The sequence below is a fragment of the Pteropus vampyrus genome, unplaced genomic scaffold (genome assembly GCF_000151845.1).
Source record: "Pteropus vampyrus isolate Shadow unplaced genomic scaffold, Pvam_2.0 Scaffold307, whole genome shotgun sequence".
Taxonomy (NCBI): domain Eukaryota; kingdom Metazoa; phylum Chordata; class Mammalia; order Chiroptera; family Pteropodidae; genus Pteropus; species Pteropus vampyrus.
Genome location: NW_011889088.1, coordinates 728,669 through 752,467, shown reverse-complemented (window position 1 = coordinate 752,467; position 23,799 = coordinate 728,669). Strand labels below are relative to the sequence as shown.

The 23,799-nt window shown below is 44.0% G+C and overlaps 2 protein-coding genes and 1 non-coding gene across 7 annotated transcripts in view; 2 read left to right on the top strand and 1 right to left on the bottom strand.

Annotated features, from left to right (window-relative positions):
* The first annotated feature begins 225 nt into the window (after positions 1-225).
* Positions 226-344, top strand: LOC111730348. The gene has a single exon (XR_002776644.1). It is a non-coding gene; the product is annotated as a 5S ribosomal RNA (ribosomal RNA).
* Positions 345-4,376: 4,032 nt separating this feature from the next.
* Positions 4,377-6,680, bottom strand: ADM (adrenomedullin). 2 transcript variants are annotated; one of them, XM_011377249.2, is made up of 4 exons: positions 6,500-6,651; positions 5,966-6,084; positions 5,666-5,815; positions 4,377-5,472 (listed from the first exon to the last, which is right to left on the bottom strand). In XM_011377249.2, exons 2-4 carry the CDS (start codon positions 6,061-6,063, stop codon positions 5,154-5,156), a joined length of 567 nt encoding a protein of 188 aa, XP_011375551.1. In that variant the 5' UTR covers positions 6,064-6,084; positions 6,500-6,651; the 3' UTR covers positions 4,377-5,153. The 2 variants fall into 2 exon arrangements, with proteins under 2 accessions (XP_011375551.1, XP_023377370.1); XM_023521602.1 differs by having other exon boundaries at positions 5,154-5,469; positions 6,500-6,680.
* A 9,078-nt stretch (positions 6,681-15,758) lies between these two features.
* The window catches only part of SBF2 (SET binding factor 2), a 379,135-nt gene continuing 371,094 nt past the window's right edge, over positions 15,759-23,799 (top strand). For all 4 annotated transcript variants that reach the window (XM_011377248.2, XM_011377246.2, XM_011377247.2 and 1 more), the window contains exon 1: positions 15,759-15,976. In XM_011377248.2, the coding sequence (XP_011375550.1) occupies positions 15,922-15,976 (55 nt within the window). In that variant the 5' untranslated portion in view covers positions 15,759-15,921. The remainder of the gene's footprint in view (positions 15,977-23,799) is intronic.

Below are 23,799 nucleotides of genomic sequence, written 5' to 3'. Positions count from 1 at the left end.
GAAGCTTTTTGACTAAGCAATGTCATTTCTGGATATATAACCCCAAGAAATTCTCATTCTGATAGGTAAGAGGTCATGAAACAGGATGCTTATCTTATTTGTGGTGGAGGCGGGGTAGTGGTGGTGATGGAGGCAACCCAAGTGTCCCTCATTAAGAAATAAGAAAAGTAAAATGTGGAAGATGCATATTATAGAGTAATATGCAGCAGTAAGAAGAAATAATCTGTCTACAGCCATGCCACCCTGAACGTGCCTGATTCCATCTGATCTTGGAAGCTAAGCAGAGTTGGGCCTGGTTAGTACTTGGATGGGAGACCACCTAGGAAAACCAGGTGCTGTAGGCGTTAAAAAAAAAAAAGAAAGAAAGAAGGAAAGAAAGAAACAATCTACTTAGATCATTGTTTTTTTAATTGTTCAGTGAGAAAAGTAGGGAAAATTTTAACTCAATATATTCATATGTTAAAAAGACAGTCACAAAACAGCACAACAGATTTTACAAGGTTATATACATATAATAAGTATAGACATCAAACATGTTCAAAAGGGTTCCTATGAAAAATTAAAGGAGAAAAAATAATTTTAAAAAGATAGAAGTCTTACATAGACTAGTAATGACAATTTGCCTTAAACTGAGGAGTACGTAATTTAGTTCTCTGCATTTAAGTTCAATATTTAAAAGTATATGTATATGTATATGTATTATATGTAAATGTATAAAAGAGTGTCTGCTAAAATATTAATAGTCGCTATCTCTGGAAGTGGTATGAAAGGTGAATCCTTTCTTTTTTTTAAACACTGAATAAATATTGTGTAATAAGTAATACGCATGTTTTATGTTTTAAAAATCTTAATATTCAGAACTACTTTCCTGCTGTTAGATAAATGTAGGTTATTACCAACTAAATTCAGCTGCCTGTGTGGTTACAGATATTTTATTGTTTTTCCAGAATGTTCCAAAATAGCTCTGGAACAAGACCAGTGGGACCACCAGATAGCTATCTAGCCTCACCCTTCTTCCCATGTAAATGAGCACCAAGCCTCCAATTCAGCTCTGGCAGAAAGCTCTGTGGGACCCAGGATAACAAGGTCCTCTCCTTCTTGGCTGAAGGAAAGGCAGTACTCATAACTTTCTCTCACAGTCTGCTCACGACAACCTCTGCAAAGCTGCCTTGGGCAGCAGTTGCCAAAGACAAAAGGTTCCACCTCAAGGGTGGAAACTCTATTTGTAGCTTTGTAGACATGGGTGTTCTTCCAGGAGACTCAAGACCTACACTGGGGGACTGTGTTTGGCCAGGAATAGCTCAGAAAGCCTTTCTCTTAGAAGCTAGCTCTTGAGGCCTTCAGTGTATGTTTTAACTATATTTGGCAATGAAAGCCAAAGAGGTCAGTGGCTTAGCTGGGAGGTAAGTGGTGAGGAGAACTATTTGTGATTTATAGTCCCTGCTTCAAACCAGGACCAAGAATTTTAAAATTCTCTTCCTTTATTTATTTTGCCCTCGCCAGGCATACCACTAAAGTTCTCCTTCCCCGTCCTACCAGCCTCATGTAAATCTTTCAGAACCACAGGTGTTAATCGCCTAACCAAGCCATCCTCATATTAGAGGACATTTGGGGACATCTGGTTTGAGAATTCAAATGTTAAAATTATTCCACTTTACTCTCTGTGTCTTCATAGCATCAAAATAGCTTGTAGCACTTGGGTGCAAATCCAGACTCCAGCACTTATTACTCACTGTGTGCCCTTGGCTAAGTTACTCTATGTCTCTGAGGTTCAGTTACCTTATCTACAACCAGAGATAACACCTACTTCACAAGGCTGCTGAAAGAATTAAATGAGATAAGGTGTATAAAGTGGCTAGGAGAATGTCTGATACAAAGCAGGTGCTAAAAAAAGAAGCAGTTTCCATTACTCCCCTCTACCCGTAGCCATTCAGCCAAGGTGTTGGCTTTTCAAGAAATCGCCTGGTACCCCGTGTTTGATTACAAGTGGATGGTACCATTCCCACAGCCAGAAACAGTAGCTAAAGATAAAACTTGTGACTATTCTTCAGCCGAGGACAGGTCAAATCAGCTCACAAATGACTCATCACTGTTGATAAATGATATGTTCTTGGTGTCAGGAGTCCCTATCCTGACAGGATTCAACATCTTATGAAAAAAATCCAGAAGGTAAGTCGAAAGACTCACAGAATAGGTCCCCTTCAGAGGTGAACCTCAGTCAATCCTGAACTTGTACCAGACTGGTCTTAAGAGGGTCTCTGTCTCTTCAGACATGTTTCCAATGACAGGATTTTCAGTTGGAAAGGACTCCAGCTAAGTAGCTGCCTCTTTCATCTCAGAGCTGAACCATCTCCTTCACTTGCCTTGAATTCCCTGAAGGGAGTCATAAGACTCCCTGGGCGGAAGGTTAGATGCCTGTTCCCTGCTCAGAACAGCCCTAAGCTAGTGCCCAACCTGCGTTGGCAGCCTTGTCGGCTGGGCTGAAGCTCTGCCAGAGTGAGGTTTGGCTAAAGGGCTCTGTGGCTATGGGACAAACCTTGGCTCAAGAAAAAGGGTGAGTATTTAATCCCCAGCCACTGTCCTTGAGGCTGAAGTGTCTGCTACTCTCTGCAGTTTCTGTAGCACCTTCAGACCACCCAGAACCACTCACTGGCACAGAAATTCCATGACTGTAATTTTTAGTCACTCTTTCATTCATACATGCCCTGTACCTTTTGCAATGCCTAGTACAGAGTTCCCTCTAAGTGAATATTTCTTAAAAAGCCCTTGAGGACAAGGATGGTCTATTGCTGCATTTGTAACCCCCTCAATTCTGACAAACCTCACAAAATTGTTAAGAGAAAATAAGACAATGAACCGCATGGAGATTGACATTGTCAACAGCCAGGTGCCCAAAATTGAGGCCTTGTCTGGTCTTAAGGAAATTCCATATGCTGGGGTCTCCTTTCTTCTAAATTGAAACTCTTTCAGAAGCAGGTTGTCTCTGTACCCCAGACTTAGGAACTATCTCTTTCCATGTATATGCAAGCTTTTTCTGAAAAAAATTATCATAGATCCTCAGAAGGGGCCTTGTGACATGCAATTGATGCAAAAGACCAGAGAAGGTATGTTACCAGGAAAAATTTCTATTCTTCAAACTCATCGACAGATTTTCTTCACCAGTAAAGTTTCTGAGACCACCTGTAAGCACCAGCATTTCAGCCACGTGTTGAAGTGGAAAGGCCAGGGTAACTTTCTGGAAAGGACAAGCAATTGGTCTCCACCCTGGGTCTTCAGGATATTTGATGAGACAAATGGGGCAGGGAAATCAAAATCAGGAGTCTCTCCCTTTATACTTCCCTTCTGTCCTGTTCCCAAATGTCCCCGGACCTTTTGGTCACTCAATGGGCCTTAGCGTCAGCTTCCGACGTCAGAACTGGGGTCAACCTTCTAAGATGATAAGACATAAAGAAAGCAAGAAGGAGGAAGGAAGGAGGGAGAGAAAGGAAACCTGGAGAAGTGGAGGGGGAAAAAATGAAAAAGGCTTGTGCAGGAGGAAGGAAGAGGGGAGCAGCAAGGGGAGGCGGAACAATGGAGGTTTCAGGCCGTCCGAGGCGCACGGTTCCGGCGGCACGTCCTCGCGCATGCCTTGGGCCAGCAGCTGCACACTGCGCAGCATGTGGGCTCTGAGTCACGGTCCCAAAACAGGGAGCCGCCGTGCAGGTCTGGAGGGCCAGACCTGGTTGGCATCTGCAAAATGTTTTTTTTTCCTTTCCTCTTTCATTAAAGCTGTGTGCTGACTCCCACGTAGGAGAACTTATTAAACCGCACGTACTGCCTGACGGCTCGCGGGTCTGCCCCAGGCAGCCGGCTGGGGGCGCCGCAGGCTCACTCATGAGGCCGCGGGCTCTCTGGGGCACCGTCCTGGAGACGACTTAGATTTCTCTCCCTGCTGCGGGTTTCCCGCAGGAGTCCAAACGTTTTGTTGGAGTAGCTTCTAACTTAAACGCCGCGGCAGCCGGGGGAGGACGCTTCACTTAGAAGGCCTCGCAGACCACCCCAACTCTCCGAGGCGCGCTTTCGCGCAGGGTTCCGTGAGCAATTCAAGATATGGGACTCTTGAGCAACCCAGAGAGTTCAGGCTTGCCTCCGCGCTAGGAATCACCCTACTCCCCCCCGGCCCGGCAGCCACGCGGGGATGTGACCTCTGGCATCTCCGCGAACCTCCACACGCCCCGCAGGGAGAGCAGAGCTCCTAACAGCTCTTCAGGAGCAGAGAGGGGCCAGCACTCGCCGGAGCTGCCATCCCACCTTCCCACGCCAGGAGGCGTGACATAAGGCTCCGGGATAGCCCAAGACCAGGGGCACCCTCCCTCCCAAGACGCGTGACCCGAGAATGAATCAGCATCGAGACGGTTTATTGGTTTGCTATTTCGCATATCACCCATTTTATGTAAATAGATTATACAGAGACACGATGTTTCCTTCTTCCAAAAGAGGTAATCAGTCTCTTTTTCACGCACACTCTCACACATTCCCCGCAGCAATGTTACACCTCGCTGAGACATTCATGTATTAAAATACTGAGGAAAGGGACAATACAATTGCTTTAAAATGCCCTTAATACAATATATAACGTACAAAAATATCTCTATATTTGAAGTTACAAAAAAATCTTGACAGCAACAAACTTAAATATTGATAATTACCTCTGTATATACAACACGCATTGCACTTTTTCTCTCTACGTTTTGGAAAGTTCAAGTAATAGTGGGGCTTGCGCCCCGGCGGGGTGACACCCCATGAGAAATCAGTTTGTGGGCTGTAAGGACAATGGCTCAGACCTTTGCCCCCGGGGTCTAAGCATTTGATTCTTGGTTTCTCCGTGAGCCTGGCAGACACTCCCTCGGATTCCTCTGCCTCCCTCCCACCTCCCGCCCCCCGGGACACCCTGGTCGGGTTAGAGGAAAACGAACACTGGCTCTGAGAAGGAGGGACCCCTGCAAAGCCAGGGCTCGCCGCCGTGCTGTGCGTTCCGAACTCCCGCTCTCTGCAAGGCTGTCTCAGCCGGTCCTCATCAGCTGAGAGGCTCGGCTCCGGGAAGCCCTCGGCTCTGGCGAGGGATAGGGGGGCATCCGGTCGCATGCGCAACTGATCGCTGCTGCCACAGCGGCCTAAATCCTACGGAGGGTAGCGATCACTTGATGCGCTCCAGAAGCTGGAGCCCCGTGTGCCTGTGGCTCCGGGGACAGCAGAGTCCGGCCCTGGCCCGCCTCGGGCAGGGAGCGCCGGCGCCGGCGGCCGTAGCCCTGAGGGCTGATCTTACTCCTGGGGGCGACGCCGTCCTTGTCCTTGTCTGTGAACTGGTAGATCTGGTGCGCCAGCTTCTGCACCGTGCACGTCCCGAAGCGACAGCCAAAGCTCCGCAAGCCCTGGAAGTTGTTCATGCTCTGGCGGTAGCGCTTAACTCGGATGCGGGCGGCGTCCGGACTGCTGGAGAAGGGAAGGAAGGCAACATGAGACCCCTATTAAGCAGGGTCTCAGCCTCCAGGAACCCGAGCATTCGAGAACCAGAGGAAACTGCTACCGTCTTCTGAACTGCCACACAGCCCTGACGATTCCCAGGGCCAGGGTAGTGGAGGAGAGCACCCCTCGCCAACCCCGCGACGGCACCGGGCATAGTTACCTGGCCTGGGTGCTGCGAGAGGCTCCCTTTACATCCTGGGGCTGAATGAGAGTCTGGACAGGCTCGGACTTCATGTCGGCGAGCCCGGTGGGGTAGCTGCTGGGCATCCGAAGTTCCCTCTTCCCACGACTTAGCGCCCATTTATTCCATCTAGAAAAAACAAATAGACTCGATTCGCACACGTCCAGGAGAGTTCCCGGCCCGTCCCTACTCGCGTTCACTTCTAATCCCTCGGGACCAACGACCAATTTTCTTGTCTTCTAGGTACAAGAACTGGGGAAGGCACTGCCTGCGACTCACTTCTTTCTGAACTCTGACGCCACGTCCAGCCGTGCGCTGTCCGCGCCTAGGAAGGCGAGCGAGCCCAAACACAGGAGGGCGACTGGAACCAGCTTCATTCCGGCGGCGATGCGCAGACCCTGGGGAGGGAGAGAGAGGAGCGAACGTGAGCACCCGGGCGTGTCGCGCCGCCCGGGAGGGGCGCAGAGAGCGGGCAGGGGCCCCAGCGCAGGCAAGCTCAGCCCAGGCTCTGCCTCGTTCAGACGCTTATCTCCCAGGGGCGCAGAGAGACGCCAGCGGCATTTGCACCCGCCGGGAGGGTGACAGGCCCCTCAGGGGAGGCGGCTGCCTAGTGCCAGGCTCCCAGAGGTTCCCCCTAATTAATTTCTCGAAATTTGGCTGATGGAGCAGAGGGGACTGGGTCTCTGGAGTTCCAGTAGTGTGTACGAGCTGGGCCCAGGATGTGGAACGCACCCGGTAAGGGATCCCTCACTCAGGGCTCCCAGTGCCCAGCCAAGGTCTCCCCCCTCCACCCGCCCCGCCTGCCGCACCTACCTGCTGAGGGGGTGATCTGCCAAGATATGTGAGGAGGAAGTTCGAGATGTCGCTCTGGCAGTGGTAAAAACCCAATGTCCAAGCTGCGGTGAGAAACCAGAGATGGCAAGGCTGGAGCTGTTCCGCCCAGAGTCACCAAGAAACCACCGAGTGGAAGGCGCTGGTTCCTCAGCTTTATAGTAGTACAGGGGGGAGGGGCGGGGCCTCGGCTGCCCTCACGCCCTCCCTTTCTTCCCTCCCGCGCGCGCGCTCCTGCACTTTGGCGCACACATTGCTTGCCTGTGAGTGCGGGGTGTGGGATTTGGGAGGTGGGGTGTCCCTTATGCCCAGAGGACTTGGAGATAAGCTCCAGGAGATAGGAACTGCCACAACTCTGACTTTGGGCACAAGGTTCAGACTGTAAGCCCGGGCGAGACAGGGCTGGTGCAACCTCTTGGGGTCCTTACTCAGGATCTATGCAGCTCAGAGTGCGAGGCCTCCTGGTATGGAACTGCAAGAGCCAGCGGGGGCACCACGCGGATGGCCCATGTCCCGGCCCTCGGGAGCTATGACCTCGAATTTACCGCGCCCCCTGCCGGCTCTGCGCCTGACCTGGCAGAGACCCCAACTCCCTCGGAGCCCCAGGGATAGGGCACAAAGCACAAGCCTAGAGGAGCTGGGCTTGCCAGTACCCATCCACCCCGCCCCTAAGAGCGGTGGAGACTCCGGGGTTCTGGAATGGGCTAGTAAGATTTCACAATAGGGGCAAGGCTCGGAAAGGCTGATTTGATTGAGAATTGGGATTTGGAAGGGGGATTTATCTAAAGTTCCAGATTTTACATGTCTATTTGGAAATATAGGAATAACCAAAATAAGGAAGAACGATACCGTTTAGTTACCCCCACTTCCTTGCAATCTAATTATGCCTTATAAGGTTACAACCTGAGAGTTTGCCTGGCTGCCCTCGAAGCCTTCACTCATCCATTGTAAACGTGAGGATTTACTGCCAGGGAACACACTAATGCTTCACGTATGTTAATCTCTACAGTTTACAAAGCACAGCCAAGTACTGATCTCCTTTGATCCTCGCACCTACCCTTGAGTTAGGCAAAGAAGGTAACATTACTTTTCTCCTTTCACTAAGTGGAAAATTGAAGTTCAGAGAGAGAATGTGTTTGTCCAAAGTCACAACAAAGGTAGTAGTAAGCAGTAGAGTCCTCACCCGGCCCCCGCAAACAAGCACGGCAGACTGCGGCGTGGCGTGGATTTTTCTAAGCTGGGGTCATCATCTCGTCAAGGGGGAGAGAAGAGTCCTAGCCCCCGCCCAAGGATTTATGCCTGTTCGTGATGAATCACCCCCAAGCACGTTTGTCACTCTTTTGTGCTTTTCCATCACTGCTTCTTGACTCCACTTTCTTTCTTACTTGTCTTCTGGGGGCCAAACTGAGGAGAGAACTCAGCCCCGAAGGGTTCCCTACTTCTTGTATGCGGGCCTCTGGTGTCCTATCACCCACTACCCCAATCCCAGGTCTCGAAGCCAGGTGTCTAAACTGGGAGGCCGAGGGCGCGGTACCACTGGCACTCACCTATGGCAATTTGCTGTGTGAACGTGGACAAGTCAAGTCCTTCCTCTAGTTTCTCCATCTATAACGAGCCACTAGCAAATCTCTAAGCTTCCTACCTGCTCTGCGATACTGGTTCAGCCATACAGTGCTAAGGCGGCTGGGAGCTGGATCGCGCGGACCTTGCCTGATCTGGGTTGGCTCAGCCGCATTTTCACTCTCAGGATTGAACTGTGGACATTGCACCTGAGGAAGGAAAGGGCGCGCCAAAGTTACCTATTTTAAGGACTCTTCCCAGCAGGAGTCACCTGAGCGGACCTGAGTTCCAGATGAGGGCAGGGAACGAATTCCTGGCTTTGGCTCTAATAAGGGTTCGGGACGCCGAGGGTCAGAGGGATGCAGCGCAGCGTACTGGCTGGGTTCGGGCCGCCTGACTGGCTGCAGGGCAGTCACCGCAGCAGACCCCGCCAGGCGGCTTGTCTGTCCACACCGCAGACAGGAGGTATTACTGCGTGTCTGCTGTTTCCAGGATCCTCCCCACCCCAACTATTTTGTTTTTCTCGCTTGTTTCCCTTTTCCCATCTCTTCTTTTCAGTTCGTCCCCTGCGAGTCGGGCTCTTTGCACCGACCTTCTTTCAGGACAGGCTGTCTGTCTTGTCTAAGGACGAGACCTACTTGTCGCCAGATTCCAGCTGGGGCTGCGCCAAGACAGGTTTTACTTTCATTTCCCCGGCGCAAGCTTCGGACTGCTGGGGAGGTCAAGGACAGCTGGGCGCCGGCCCACAACTAGGGGCGGTCCCGTGGTCTGGACTCGCTTCTTCCAGTTCCTACCAAGCCTAGGGGGTTCGGTCTGCAGAGAACTCTGGGGCTGGACCTCGTTGCCTCTTCTCTGTATCCTTTAGGCAAGTCCCTGATCCCCTGGAAGGGAAACTGAGCTCTCGCTCCCACTGCAGGATCGCGAAGTGTGCTCTTGGTGCAGACTTCGCTCTGAACTTCCGGCAGCTTCAACAAGCGAAGCAAACCCAGGAGTGGATACTCGGCTGTGCTCCGCCCGGCTCCAGTGCCTACGCCAGCAAAGTAGCCGCGGTGACAGGGATTCCCACCCGCGAGCCTTGGCACGCTCCTGATAAGCCCAGGTGTGCCTTGTAGCTCTGGCATGTAGAGATCTGACGTTTGAGAACCCCGCCAAATCTTTCTTTAAAGTTCTAGATTGGCAGCTCGGGATTTTGCCAGCACACATTCCTATCTTCGAGGGGGGGGGGGCGGGGGGGGGGAGAGAGAGAGAGAGAGAGAGAGAGAGAGAGAGAGAGAGAGAGAGAGAGAGAGAGAGAGAGAGAGAGAGAGAGAGAGAGACAGAGAGAGAGAACGAGCGCGCGCGTGTGCCAGCATGTTCCCAAAAGCATCGTGGGGTTGAAATAGAAAAAAGATATAAAATTTGCCAAACACTGGCATCTGTTCTTTCCTGTGGAACCACGAGTTTGCTTACTTAATCATCGTTAAAAGAAAAAAAATCACTAGAATGCGTTTTCGGTTTAATGGTCAGATCTAGAAGGAAACACCACAGTGGGAGTTCTGGTGATTTGTTAACGTGCAGTTTCGTCCATCCAAGTTGCAGTGATTGTAGATTCACATTGAGTACAAGGAAGGAAGGAAGTGAAGGAAGAAAACATCTTTGAAATCTCACTGGCAAAAAAAAAAAAAAAAAAAAGAGAGAGAGAGAAAAGAAAGAAAAATTCTAAATAGTGAGCATCCGCTTTTTTTTATCCCTAAGAATTTTTTAAAGAGTCAGATTGTAAATAAATCCCAAAGCACCGTAATAAATATGTGTATCCAGACAGCATGTATACAAACATGCAAATATGCTAAAGGCTTGTTGTTTCATGGTGTCTTACTTTCTTCTTCACATTCCAACTGAATTATTTTTAGGCCCTAAATCCAAACTTTACTGTTAGTAATGTTTGGAGTTTTAAAAATTTGTGGTGGTGGTTTCTCAGCTAATTCTGTAGACACAGTCCCTAAAGCCAGTGTAACCGCACTCAGGTCATGCAGAAAAGTAATAAGAAAATAAATAATTTTAATGACATTAATAAGAATATAACTAAAAGTGAGTAACCAAGCACACTGCATAATTATTTCAGGTGCTTCTTTTTTCAAATGGGAAAATTTATAACTCATTTATTATTCGTATGGTTCAAATGCCTCTGCTAAGCTATGGGCTTGTTTACCAAAGTTCATTTGACAACAAGGTTCAAGAAGCATCCTGGAGTTATAACACAAAGTGATTTAGAGAAAGGACATAATCAGCTTTGCAGATTGGGTCACTTACAATGAGAAGTGAAGCAGGATACAAAGGTCAGGGCACTTTTTTGAGGGGGGGAGCTAATAAAATATAATAGGTCCTTTCTGGAAAAATACACATGTACATAAACCAATTTAAGTATAAAATAGGCATACAATTTCAGTAGGTTGACCAAGTTAAGAATGCTGACATAGAACAAAAAGCACTGTTTCTATTACTGTTTTGGAGTGCTGGAGGCAGAAAGAGTGGTTAACATCTCTCTTTAGGGTATATTTTCCAGAGCATCAGCATAAGAAAAAAGTGATGCTTTTGCTGCCTCATTTTTGTGCTCCTACACAAAAGAGATGGACAGACACGATCAGTCCTTTTATGTTATAAAGCCAGAAGACAAACCTCCCCGAAGGTTAAAGAATGTAAGTTACCATAGGACAAATGAAAAAGAATACAGAGAAGATGATAAACATATGGAAACTTGTTTTACTAACTGCTATAACAAAACAAGATGAAATGACTTCAAAATAAATTGCCTATTGATGGCTCAATGCATGGTATTAATAAATGGATTATAAAAGAGATGATTAGACCATTTAGGGTCATCCTTAGCCAATAAGAATGGCTACCTGGCTCCAGGTGGGGACCCTAGAGATTAGAAACTGTTGAAATGAGGCAATTCTTATGTATGGGTCTGCATGATTTGAAAATTCATTCGTTCCTTCAACAAATATTTACTGAGCATGTGTTACAATGCCTAGCTCTGTGCTAAGTACTGGGTATACACTGATCATCAATGCAAACGTTCTTGTCCTCAAGAGCTTACAGCATGGCGAGTAGCCAGACATAAACAAATCCTCATAGGAATAAATACATGATTTTAAAGTGTGGTAAGTGTTCCAAAAGAAAAGCAGGACTAGGGGGATTTAATGTTCTGAATGGAGGAAATGGCATGTGCAAAATCTTAAAGATGAGAAAGAAGTTCGTACATTTGAGAAAATAAAAGGAGGCCAGGCCAGTATGGTTGGAATGTATCAAGTGAAGAAGAGTGACACGAAATGAGATTAAATAGGTCATCAGAATCAGAGTAAAGAGGACCCCATGGGACATAATGAAGATTTTGCACTTTATTCATGATGATGTTGGGAACTGTTGACAGGTTTGAAGAGGGGAGAGATATGACCTAATATACATTTATTTAAAAGATTGTTTTGGTTATTGAGTGTGGCGAATGGATTAGGGAGGAGCAAAAAGGGAAGTAGTGCAGTGGTGGAGCCCTAGAGAAATCGGAGATGGCCTAGTTCTCCCATAATCTCTATGAATCCCCCCACCAAACACACACACACACACACACACCCCACACCATAAACTTCATCAACAGAGCTGGCTTCATGGACATACACCCTGTTTAGTCGCACAGGGCCCTACACTCGGTTTAATGCTCTGCTTGTCACTGTTTTGAAATTCTTAATAATTTTTGAACAGTGGGTCTTACATTTTCATTTTGCACTGGGCTTCACAAATTATGTAGCCAGTCCTACTCCCCAAAGAAACATGCAATCTAAGTAAAAGCAGCATGAAATCTCTCACAGCACCTATTTAACTATAGCTGCTGATGTCAAGGGTGCTTCATATGAGTGTCAAGATTCAATTATTCATAAAATCATGCATATGATAGTAACTGCAGGACAATTTCTAGTAGCCATCTCTGAAGCCTCCTTCCCACACCCGAACATACACCCAAGGAAGAAATAACGTGTTTGCTATACACATTTAATTTGAAGAAAGTGTTCACTACTCACTTACCATCTTTAAGTTTTACCCATATGGAAACTCTGGAACCACCGAAAGAAGCAGGGAAACCAGTTAGGAAGCTATTGCCATAGTCAAGGTGGGAAGTGATAGTGACCCTGACTAGTGGGGTAGCAGTGAGAGTGGAGAGAAGTGTAGGATCAATAGGACTGAGTGATAAATGTACGGCTGAGAGAGAGGCAGGTGTCGAGGGTAACAAACATTAAGTATCTCACTTAGGCAACTGAGTGGATGGATATGTGGAAATGGATCAGGGAATTTTCTACCACAGCTGCTTAGTTGTCTTTGTTATTGATTGGTAGAGACCATGAGAAGAGGCCCCAGGCCGCCAGTGAACTTTTGGTTGACACACTCTTATACAGTCTCTCTGAAGTGTAGTGGCTAACCACAGGAAGCACTTGAAATGACTGTACAGATAAACCACTCACACCATGACAACCAACTAAGTGTAGGAGCAGTGGGCTGATAATTCTTGCTTACTAGTAATCTGCTTTTTTTTGTCTTCTGAAGCATAAAAGAAAGGCATCTGCTCTATGCACATCATCATTGTGTTGCATAGTCTTTTTCTCCCTTCCTGCTCCTGCCAGCCTTCTATAAAACAAATCTGGGCTTGCTTTACTCCCTCACTTTTTGGTGAAAGGTGATGGTGGTTATCTCATTCTGGCTTTCAGCCAACCTCAGTAATCATCAGGCTGCCTTGTTAAGGCTTATCAGTTTCAGCAGACTGGTAGCTATTGGCTGAGAAGCAAAGCACAGCTCCAGTGTATGCTAAATATGTTCATGTGTGTACACAAACACGTGTGCCTTTATACATATACCTGGGATATGTCAAAATCTTTGTGCTACTAAACACCCATTTGCAAATGATATGGCAGCCTACGTGACCTAACAGGTGGAATAGGTCTGAAAGCACAAGACATTTGATTCAAGGCTTGCAAACAGCTAAGTTTTTATTTCTAAAAAAGTTTAAGTAATTTAAACCAACACTTGTGAATGAAATAAAAAACAACACATTTAAAAAGTAAAATGAGATCCTCTACCTCATGTCGTGTATAAAAAGTAATTCAAAATGGATCAATGGCTTAAGTACAAGAGCTAAATTATGCAATTCTTAGAAGAAAACATAGATACAAATTTTCATGACCTTGGATTTGGCAATGGACTTTTAGATATGACACCGAAAGCACAGGAAACAAAAATAGATAAGCTGGACTTTATATGGTATATACATACAATAGAATGTTATTCAGCTATAAAAAAATGAAGTATAGATACATGTTACAATGTGGATGAACCTTGAAAATATTATACCAATTGAAAGAACCCAGACACCAAAGGTTGCATATTGTCTGATTGCACTTGTATTAAATATCCATAATAGGTTTTAAAAAACAAAATTCAACCAAGTAAATTTGAAGATCTGATTGGCTTTAAGGGATTTATGAATCGGGTAGGACCCCAGCTAGCAACTAGAAGGGTACTCTGAGGGGTTGTACAAAATGAAAAGTTCTTATAGAAAGAAAGCTGAGAGAAGGGAGTTAACAAAAGAAAAAAAAAGGATTATTCTGAGGCCCTGACATCTTTTCTTTGGGAAAGAAAACCGGAAGGATTTATATCATGCAGATTGTCTCTTCTAAGAGCAATGAAGAGGGACCGTGTGACAGATTGCTTTACCTTTGTTTGATCAGAAAATTTGGTATTGGTTGAAATTGCAATTAGATCAGATATTAAATCTGGGTTTGATATCATGGGCTTTTAGCACAAGTGACCCATTTTGGGCCTGTGGTCTTTTTTCTTTAACATAGGTAAATCCACAGAGACAGAATGCAAATTTGTGGTTACCCGGGCTGGGGGAGGAGGAAATGGGAGTGACTGCTTAATGGATGTGGGGTTTTCTTTTGGGTAATGAAAATGTTTTGGTACTAGATAGAGGTGATAGTTGCACAACATCGTGAATGCACTAAATACCACTAAATTGTACACTTTAAAATGGTTGACTTTGTATGTAAATTTCACCTTAATTTAAAAAAGTAAAATGGAACATGATAGCTCCCTTAAAAATCTGAAAGGCTATCATAGAAAGATAGATTTTAAATTTTTTCTGAGTAGTTCCAAAGAGCAAAACCAGGGGAAGTTACAGGACAACTCTGGCATAATAAGGAAGAATTTATTATGGAAGAACTAACAAAAGGATTGTTAAACAGTGGAATGGGCTGCCTCCCAAAGAAGTAAGATTACTCTTTACCAGAACGTGATCAAGCTGGGGGATGAGCTCTCAGGGAAGTTATGGAGAGGATACTTTCATGAGGTATGTATGGTTGAAGCTTTTTCGGTTTAAGTTTGACAACAAGCAATTTGCAAATTCACTCACAGAGTTAAGTATCCCTTCCTGGGAGTTTCAGTCTTTATAGGGCAGCCCAACCCTCTCAATCTGAAGATGAAGAAAGTGTGGCACTGAATGAAGAAATGATCAATCACAGTAAACTTTCTGGAGCTAAGATACCAAATCTCTGGACGCCCAGTTCGGAGTTTCAGCCATTGCATCTTCCTGCTGATAGTGGCGGGGAAACTGTACATTCACTCATTAAAAATATTTTTAAGCACCTACCAGACACTTTGCTAAGAGCTCTTAGTGTAAATAGTAAGGGTTAAATTCTCAATTAACAATGAGTAGTAATAAGCAACCACGAAGATGATCACATTTGCAAACTATGGACATTGCCAAAACGTCAGTCTACAACTTGTAACATATTCTGCCACTAAAACTTAATGATACAAGCAGATGACAACGCAAGCTCAACTAACTCTCAATAAATTCGAAATGATCAATGAGGTGTAGCAAAAGAGAAAACGACCTAGAAAATTCTTAAGTTAGACGATGAGACTCATTAATTCATTTTATTGCGTGTTTGAGCGAGGAAGTTGTAATCCACCACCTGGTCGCGCTTCCAAAGCCCTGGGACTGCTGCTGCAAGGGGAGTTAGTTAGGCGGGAGGGGCTCCCCCGGGAGAAACAAGCCTCCTCCCTCGGACTTCGTAGGACCTAGCCAGTTCAGGAGGATCCCGGGGATGCCGCATTCTTTGGTGGAATCCAGCTCCGCCCCCGGCGCTGCGAGGGAAGCCCCGGCCAACCGCCCCCAGCCCACCCGGCACTGAAGCTTGAGCCGCCTCTGAAGATTGCGCAAAAGCTTCTTCCTCCCCCGCCTGCTGGGTGGCATGTTCCTAAAATTCCCATCTACACAACATAAACAGGAAACGTGCAGCAAAAGCCCTGGCGGTGCAAATTCCATGCATCCAGTCGAGGGCGGGAGAATCTCAACTTTGGGGGGAAGGAGAAGCAGCAAACTTTCCAGGGGACCCCTCAAACATCCCAGTCTCTTCTTCCCAGATCCAGAGAATAGAGAAGGCTTCGGAAGCAAGGATACCCTGCTTCAGGAAAAACAGGGGAGAGGGAGGTGAAGGTGGGCCACGAAAGGGCAGTAAGGTCTCAAAGTGAACCACCTCGAGCTGCTGCGGTGGCTGCGCGTGGCGGTAATTCGCCCCGCCGCCCCCTCCCTAAACGCAGCGGCGAAGGCGGCCGGCTGCGGGTGGGGGCGGGGGAGGAGCGGGCGCCAGGCGCGGCGCAGGCGCAGAGCGTGCCTCGGTTGTCAAACATGGCTGAACTGCCGCCGCTGCCGCTACTGCTGCTGCAGGGAAAATGCTAAGCCCTCCCGGGCCCGGTGGGCGGCGGCGGCGAGGGCGGCGACGGGCACCCGCTTCCTGGGCGCGGCGGCGGCGGCCATGGCCCGGCTGGCCGACTACTTCATCGTAGTAGGCTACGATCACGAGAAGCCAGGTAAGGGTGTAGAGCGGGCACCGCCCCCGGGTCTCCCCGCCCCCGTCCCCCGGCTGCTGTCCAGTGGGCTCTGCGGGGCCGGGCGTCGCGGCCGGGAGGCGTGGAGGGCCGGGCGGGCCGCGGCAGAGCTGGTGGTCGGCGTCCGGCCTTCTTGGCCAGGCTGAGCCTCGCGGTGGGCGTGAGGGACCCGCACGAGGGCAGGGGGAGGGGAGGAGGCCGCGTCCATCCGGGCCCAGGGCCGCCTGGTTGGGGGCAAGTCAGGGTGCCGCGACCGTTGCCCTGGAGAGGCCCTGGTACCAGGGGCAGCGCCCTGGTGCCGGCGGGATTGGACCAGGACCTCAGGGCTGCGAGGGCGGGAGCCAACTGTGCTGAGTTCCTTAGGGATAAACTTCTGTCCTGCATCCTGAATGAGTAACGAGTGACGCGGGGGGCTGTCCTCTCCGAAAGGAAGTGCCGAGAGTCCAGTGCTACCTCACCCCTGTGCTGTTGGGGGCCTGTCCAGTCATTGCCTCAGTGAAGGCGTGGTACCGGGGAAGAGGGAAGTATCCTTGCACTTTAAAACATTTCAAGGAAATGCTCCTTGCTATTTCAGGACAAATGTGACAGTCGTTTCAGAATGAGTCCGAGCACTACTTTTTAAGTAAGGATAGTTGGCAGACCGCTGAAGGTGATCTTGTACTTTAATGCGTGTTTTAATTTTCATTCGTCTCAAAATTTTCATCATAAGGAACAATTTGGCATATGCATTGCATTTTTATTGATGGACTTCTGCAACTTAAGAGAATTCAGGGTACATGCATGTTTTTTTTTTTGTATTTGTATTCCTTTGTACTGTAAGCACAATGTAAGATTTTTAGCTGAGGAAGCACATCTATTACTGGGTAATTCTGGTCGCACATTTGCAAGGAATTTTATATTTTAACTAGACAGTCCCTTCATTTTTCAAAAGAAATGCTGAGATTGTGTTTTGCTGATGGTAGCGTCAGAATATCATTGTTCTACCCACTCTTGGTCCACTGCCCCTTTCACTATTCCTCTCCGAATAACTTCCCTAAGTGGGAACCTTTTATATTCTTTAATCTTCCACTACTGATGATGACCTGATTGAGGTCAACTGTTAAGGGATTGGCTGTAGTTAAAGTATCTTCTGGCTACAAAATTTTATTTCCTAGTAATTTTGCTTAGTCTGGTGTCTCTTCCTTGCAAAGATTAACAATATGCAGAATCAGTTTGTTTTTACATAATTTCATTTTTAGCAACGTTGTTTTTTTCTAACTTTTGAAAAATTTGAAACAATCACTAACTTGCAGAAAACTTGCAAGTATGGTACAAATAATTTCTTTCCCCTGAACCACTGAGAGGAAGCTGCTGACCCGATGTCCTTTCACTCCAGAATGCTTTAGTGTGTCTTTTCTACAAACAAGGATATTCTCCTACATCATCACAATACAGTGATCAAAATCATTAACACTGATTTAGTACTCCATCTAGTTGTCAGATTGGTTCAAATTTTGTTTGTTGATTGTGCCATTAATGTCTTTACTGGCAACAGGATCCAGTTCGAATTATGTGTTGCATTTATTTGTCATGTCTCTTTCATTTTCTTCAGTCTGGAACAATTCCTTCCTCTTTTCTTGATTCTTATAACCTTGATACTTATGAAGATTAAGGACCAGTTATTTTGTAGACTGCCCCTCAATTTGGGATAATCTTTTCTGTTATGATTAGATACATATATGTTATGTACTTGGGCAAGAACATCATAAAGAGATGCTCATTGCATCCTATTAGGTGGGGCACAATTTCAATTTGTCCTATTATTGATGATTTTCACTTTGATTACTTGATATAAACAATGTCTGCCAAGTTTCTTCACTACAAAGCTAATATGTACTAGTTAATAAATAGTTTCTCTGAGGGGTACTTTGTAACTATGTAAATATCTTGTTCCTCATCAAACTTTTAATGTATTTCTTTATTCATATCTGTATGGATTCATGGTTTTCTGTTCTTTTAGTGGATTTGTTAATATTCTGTTACTATTCATTTTGATGTTCAAATTGTTCCTCATTTGGCCAGCGAGAGGCTGCTGTGTCCCTGTCCCTATCATTCTTTGAGCATGTCTTTACTTTTTGGCACAAGAATATGTTCTGGGCTTATCTTGTATTGTCTCTTCTTTATTCCTGGAATCAGGCATTTCTCTATGGAACCTTGGATCCTTTTAGTGGAAAATGACTTTTAGAAGCTAAGAGCTCAGTGCCAGAATGTTTAGTGCTGTTGGGTTGTTACTGCTCTCGGGCCTTCTTAATGGATGGAACTGGGGAATACATGTATGTACATACACACACACACACACACACACACACACACACACACACACAGATATACACCTATATTTATTTGTTTAACTGTATATATTGAAAATGATGAGTTCACACCAATAACTCCAATTTTAGTCTAACACTCCAGGGTCCATTCTAGTTTTTTCTTTTCTTTTTTCATATTTGTAACATTCTTCTCTCTGTGAGAATCTGGCTTCTGTTATCCTTAATATATATATGTCCAATCTGCCTATATATTTAACTTGTTTCCAGTTTTGTTCTCTAATAATACTATTGTGCTGAGGAGAACATGGCTTGAAAACCACTGATTTTTATGATCGCTTGATTTTGATCAGTTGAAATTAAGATTTCATTTTCCTGACTTTGCATATATACCATGGCACAATAATTAGGAAATATCATTTATTTCTAATAGGTCAAGTTATTTAGCCAACTATCTTTATTTGTTTTTACTTCTACTATTACTGAGATTTGTCTAAGAAAAATTGATAATAACCATGTGGTTTATTCCCTTATATGCCTTTACTATTTTCTTTTTGTTTACTTTTGTTGTCCATTAATACATTTAGGATTTAATCCATTTATCTAGATGGTATTAAACCTGGAGTCAAGTATCCTAATCATTTGAATCTTGTGTTCTTTCTTATTAACCTGCTTAAGAATATTAGAGAAAGTATTTGAAATATTTCTTAGGTATTTCATCAGTTTTATTTAGGCAGTATAAGTGAGATAAGATAAAAGGTAAACTTATGCACAATACCTGAAATATCACAGTTTGGGATATTTTAAAAATCGATAATTGGTTATTATTGAACCATCGTAATTCGTAGTGAGCCTGGGTTTCTTCCCTCTTCGCCATTCTGTATTGAAGTTATTGGGATTTCTTCGTTACTGTTTCTTGCCAACTGTCAAGAACCATTTGGGATTCATTGATTTGACAAGTATTTATTGCTTTTCTGGCACTGTGCTAAGTGCTTGAACAAAATAAATGAGTAAAGAGTACTACTCTTTCTAACTTAGTCATTAATGGAGACAGTCTTAAAATAAGCAATGATAAATGAAGAAAATGCACTCACTTCATTGAGGGAAAGAGAAGACTTCTTGTGAAAGGTGATGGTTAAGCCAAGATATAAGGATGAATAAGAATTTGCTATGAGGAAAGGAGAGTAGAGAAGATTACAAGCAGAGAGAAAAACATGTAAATGTGTGAATGTCTTGTTCCAGGAATGGGGAGAAGTATACCATGTGGATGGGAATTGAGGTAAGCTTTGATGCTGTAATGAGTTGCAGTTAGAGTGTGAACAGCTCTGTATATCAGGCTAATGACTCTGTAGACAGTATGATCTGTTGAAAAGTTAGGGGTTCTTGAAAAAACAAGAAATAACATAGAAATGCGACTCAAATGGCAGTTGACTGGAGGGAAAAAGACCAGTGTGTGAAAACTCAGGAGCTTTTACGGTGAGAATGGAACAGAAGGCATGGATTCTGGAGAAATTTGAAAGCTCAGATTATCAGAATTTAGAAATGACTGGATATGAGGGGTAAAGGAGAAAGAGTAATTGAGGGTAACAGTTTCTAGCCTGGATAATTGGGCAGCTGATGCTATGAATGTAAATAGGGAATGTAAGAGAAGAAATGAATTTGGATGAGGGAAAGAGATGCCAAACTTAGTTTTAGATATGTTGAATTAAAGGTGCCTGCCTATAATCAAGGTAGAGATGTCATTTAGGTGTTTAGATATATATAAGTCAGGAGGTAAGAAGTGAAGATTAGAGATTTAATTTGGCAATTACCAATAGCCAGCTGATTGTCAGACATAAGGAAGAAAAATTAGATTGTTCAAGAAATGTGTATAGAATGAAAAGAGGAATGGCCTAGGAATTGAACTCAGAGAAAATTCAATATTTAAGAGGTAGAGCAGTAGCAGCCAGGAAACTGAATGGGAATGGTCAGTCAGTGGTGATATAAGGGAACCAAGATAATGTGGTATCATGAAAACCCTGGGTGTAGAGAATTTTGAGGAAGAGGGAATGATGAATAAATGTCAAAGGCTCTGAAGATGTCACGTATAATGAGGACTAAAAATACTGTCTTAGTCCATTTGGAATGCTGTAACAAATTACCATAGACTGAGTGGCTTAAACAACAAACATTTATTTCTCACAGTTCAGGAGGCCGGAAGCCCCAGATCAAGGCACAGGCAGATTCAGGGTCATGTGAGGGCTTACTTCCTGACTCACAGATGACTGTGTTCTCACACAGTGGAAGGGCCAAGGAAGGTCTCTAGGGTCTCTTTTATAAGGGCACTGATCCCATTCATGATGGCTTTGCTCTTATGACCTAGTCACCTCCAAATACCATCACTTTAGCCCTGCCTCCAGATGCCATCACTTTGGGGGGTAGAATTCACCATATGAATTTGGGGGCATAAAACATTCAGTCATTGACTTGATAATTAGGATAGTGACATTAGAACATTATAGTAGTGTTGGGTGCAAAGCCATTTTGATAAATGCACATCCCAAGTCTCATGCTATATAAACCTTATGCAGTGTAATTTATTTCATTTCTTTTTAGAAGCTTACTATGACCTGCAACTCATGACTTGTGGAAAGTGGAAAGGGGAGTAGCAGAATCAGAGATAACTTCAAAATTCCAAACTTAAAGGTCTGGAGTATTTGTGATACCATGACTTAAGAAGATTAAAAATGTTTTTCTTTTAGAATTACTTGTTTTTGTGGGTTTAGAAGATAATGGGTTTTATAGTATAGCCATCCAAGTGGAGACTTCAAAAACTGAGACAGGTAGGGGCTAGACACAAAGACTTGAGAGCCATTAGAGCAGATAGAACTATGACATGGTGTGAGAGCCCTCAGAAAGCAGATATCGAGACAAAGGAATAGAGGACCAAGGACTGAGCTTTAGGAAACACTATTGCTAAGAGGATGGAAAATAAAAAGAACCATGGAAGAAGGAGTTGGAGAGTTTGCAAGAGACATTTAGCTGTGCTCATGACCATTCTTCTCAATGATGGTAGAACCCCCAATTTTTGGTTACATATGTGCCCATGAAGAAGAGAGACTGTTTTCAAGTTTCTAACAGATATTAAACATGTGAATAAGTTCTAGTCAGTTGGATGTAAATGGAAATGATGAGAACAGTATCCCAAAAGTATTCTTAAAAGATGAGTATATGTCTTCCTAGCTTTTCTCTTTTTTGTGACTGGCATGCTTAGATTAATTAAGACTAGAGCTCCAGCATCTGTCTTGAACCATGTAGATAAGGACCCACACCCTAGAAAGAACCTGGGTATCTAATGACTTATACTGTCATAGCTGCCCTCTGGACCTTTTTTTTTTTTTTTTTTAACATGGAAGACTATAACCTTGTATGTTTACATGAAAAATATTATATGTTTAAGCCACTATAAATTAGAGTTTTCTGTTTCAGAAATCAGAGTCATAAAAGAAGGGAATATGTCTCAATATTAGGTGTGGCAGATAGAGATCAGTGAGATGTGGAGTTATTGAAGATCTTTGTGTTTCGTAAAATTTTAGAGTTGAAAGTTAACTATATAGAATATTAATTCAATTCAATTTATGGATAAGGAACCAATATGCCTCTCTACCACTCCACACCCCATTGTTACTTGTGAATGGTTACACAGTTGTTGAATGGCAGATCCTGGACTAGAAGTTTTCTGACATCTGTACTCCAGTACAGCATGCTGACCTTTGAGAATTTGTATCAATTTATAGTCCTACCCCAGAATTGTTTCAGTTGGAATGTTGTGTCATAAACCAAGTTGCAAAACTTTAAGCAGGAGGAAGGATAGGAAGTGGAGGTAGCAGATTAAGACCATTTGTTTCAGTCATCTGATTTTGAGAGGTAAGAGTACCTGGTTGGAAAACTTAGAATGTTTTCTCTTCAGGATAAAAAGACTTTATTATTATTATTATTATTATTATTATTATTATTATTATTATTATTTTATATACCAGAGTTATCTGGCTGATTGGTGCTTAATAGACATGTTTGAATTGAATTGCAGAAATAGTGAGGTCCAATGACAGTTTTCAAAATATATGGGATAGATTTGAGCATATATCAAAGCAGAAAGGAGAGTGAAAATCCATGTAATGAAAGCAGTTGATGCTGGAGAGGGTGGGAATAGGTATGGGAAGAAAGTTCCTTGGGATTTGGGGTCTCAAGCATATATATATATACAGGATACAGAGGTATCAGTGAGTTCTGACTCCTTCCCTCTAAAGTGTATACTTTGGAAAACAAAATTGCCACTTCATTAGTCTTGAAGATATTCTGTAATGATGTACATCAAAACACGTCACTGATCAGCTGTGGGGACTTTGTGGGAGGTGATAAATCACATAGGCATATTATAGATCCAGAAATCTTCAGATAAACAGCATTAATGGACAGGGAAGTATTGGGAAAAGATGGTCAATTGTGCTAACATGTTTTAGAATGAGCTTTCATCTAAATATTGAATTCCTAAGAAACCTAATCTCTCAAAATAACTTTTTGAGCAGCAATTTTATTTCCCAGTTGTAGGTTAATTTATATATTATAGGTTGTTTTGTCCAACATGATGATCACCTTCCTTAAAACTTGTTATAAAAATGAAGCCATTGACTAAATCATTGTGTTGGTGGACTAGTATTAATTCTAAAATGTTGCTGTTGTCAAAACTGAGATCATTAAATATCACAAGATTTAATGTGCAGATATTTAATTATTGCTGAATTTGAGTAATGATTTGGGTTATGAAATTGTTTCTAAAGTACAGTCTATTTAAAGTTCTCATTTCCATAATCTGCATTGTGAAGGAAAATATAACTTTTATGATTTCATACTTAACTTTTTCTTATATACTTATCAATGTCTTCATTGTAGAATTTTTCAGAAAGTAGGGTTCTTTTTAGTTTTATCTGTGAGTTTTTCCATTGCTTGCTGAAAAAAGTGAATGAAAAAATAACTTCACTGATGGAAATATACAACTGCTACTAAAGTTTAAATGAATTTCAAACAGGCTAGACTTTAAAAATTGTATGCACAGTTTTATAGATACTGATTATCTTGGAATATAGGAACAAAAAGATTAAGGACAGAAAAGAAAAAAGCCTGAGTTCTAAGGGAGCATTAACACTATCATAGGGAAGTACTAGAGAAATAATCCTTACTTTTTAAAATGTCTTAACAGTACATCGTATTAGCTACAGCTCTCCAACACTGTATTATTAGTTTCCTAGGGTTGCTATAACAAATTATCATAAACTTGGTTGCTTAAACCAACAGACACTTATTCTCTCACAGTTCTGGAGGCTGTTAAGTCTGAAATCAAGGTGCTAGGAGGGCAATGCTCTCTCTGAAGACTCCACAGAAAAATCTTTCCTTGCCTCTTCCAGCTTCTGGTGGCCCTTGCCTTCCTTGATTTGGGGCAGCATAACTCTAATCTCTCTC

Bases quoted from the DNA above. Each gene is read 5' to 3' on its own strand.
- ADM (XM_011377249.2), bottom strand. From the start codon at position 6,063: ATGAAGCTGGTTCCAGTCGCCCTCCTGTGTTTGGGCTCGCTCGCCTTC. The intron at 5,816-5,965 runs GTGAGTCGCAGG...TGTTTTTTCTAG, and splicing joins GCGTCAGAGTTCAGAAAGAA to ATGGAATAAATGGGCGCTAA. The intron at 5,473-5,665 runs GTAACTATGCCC...TCCCTTCTCCAG, and splicing joins TCTCGCAGCACCCAGGCCAG to CAGTCCGGACGCCGCCCGCA.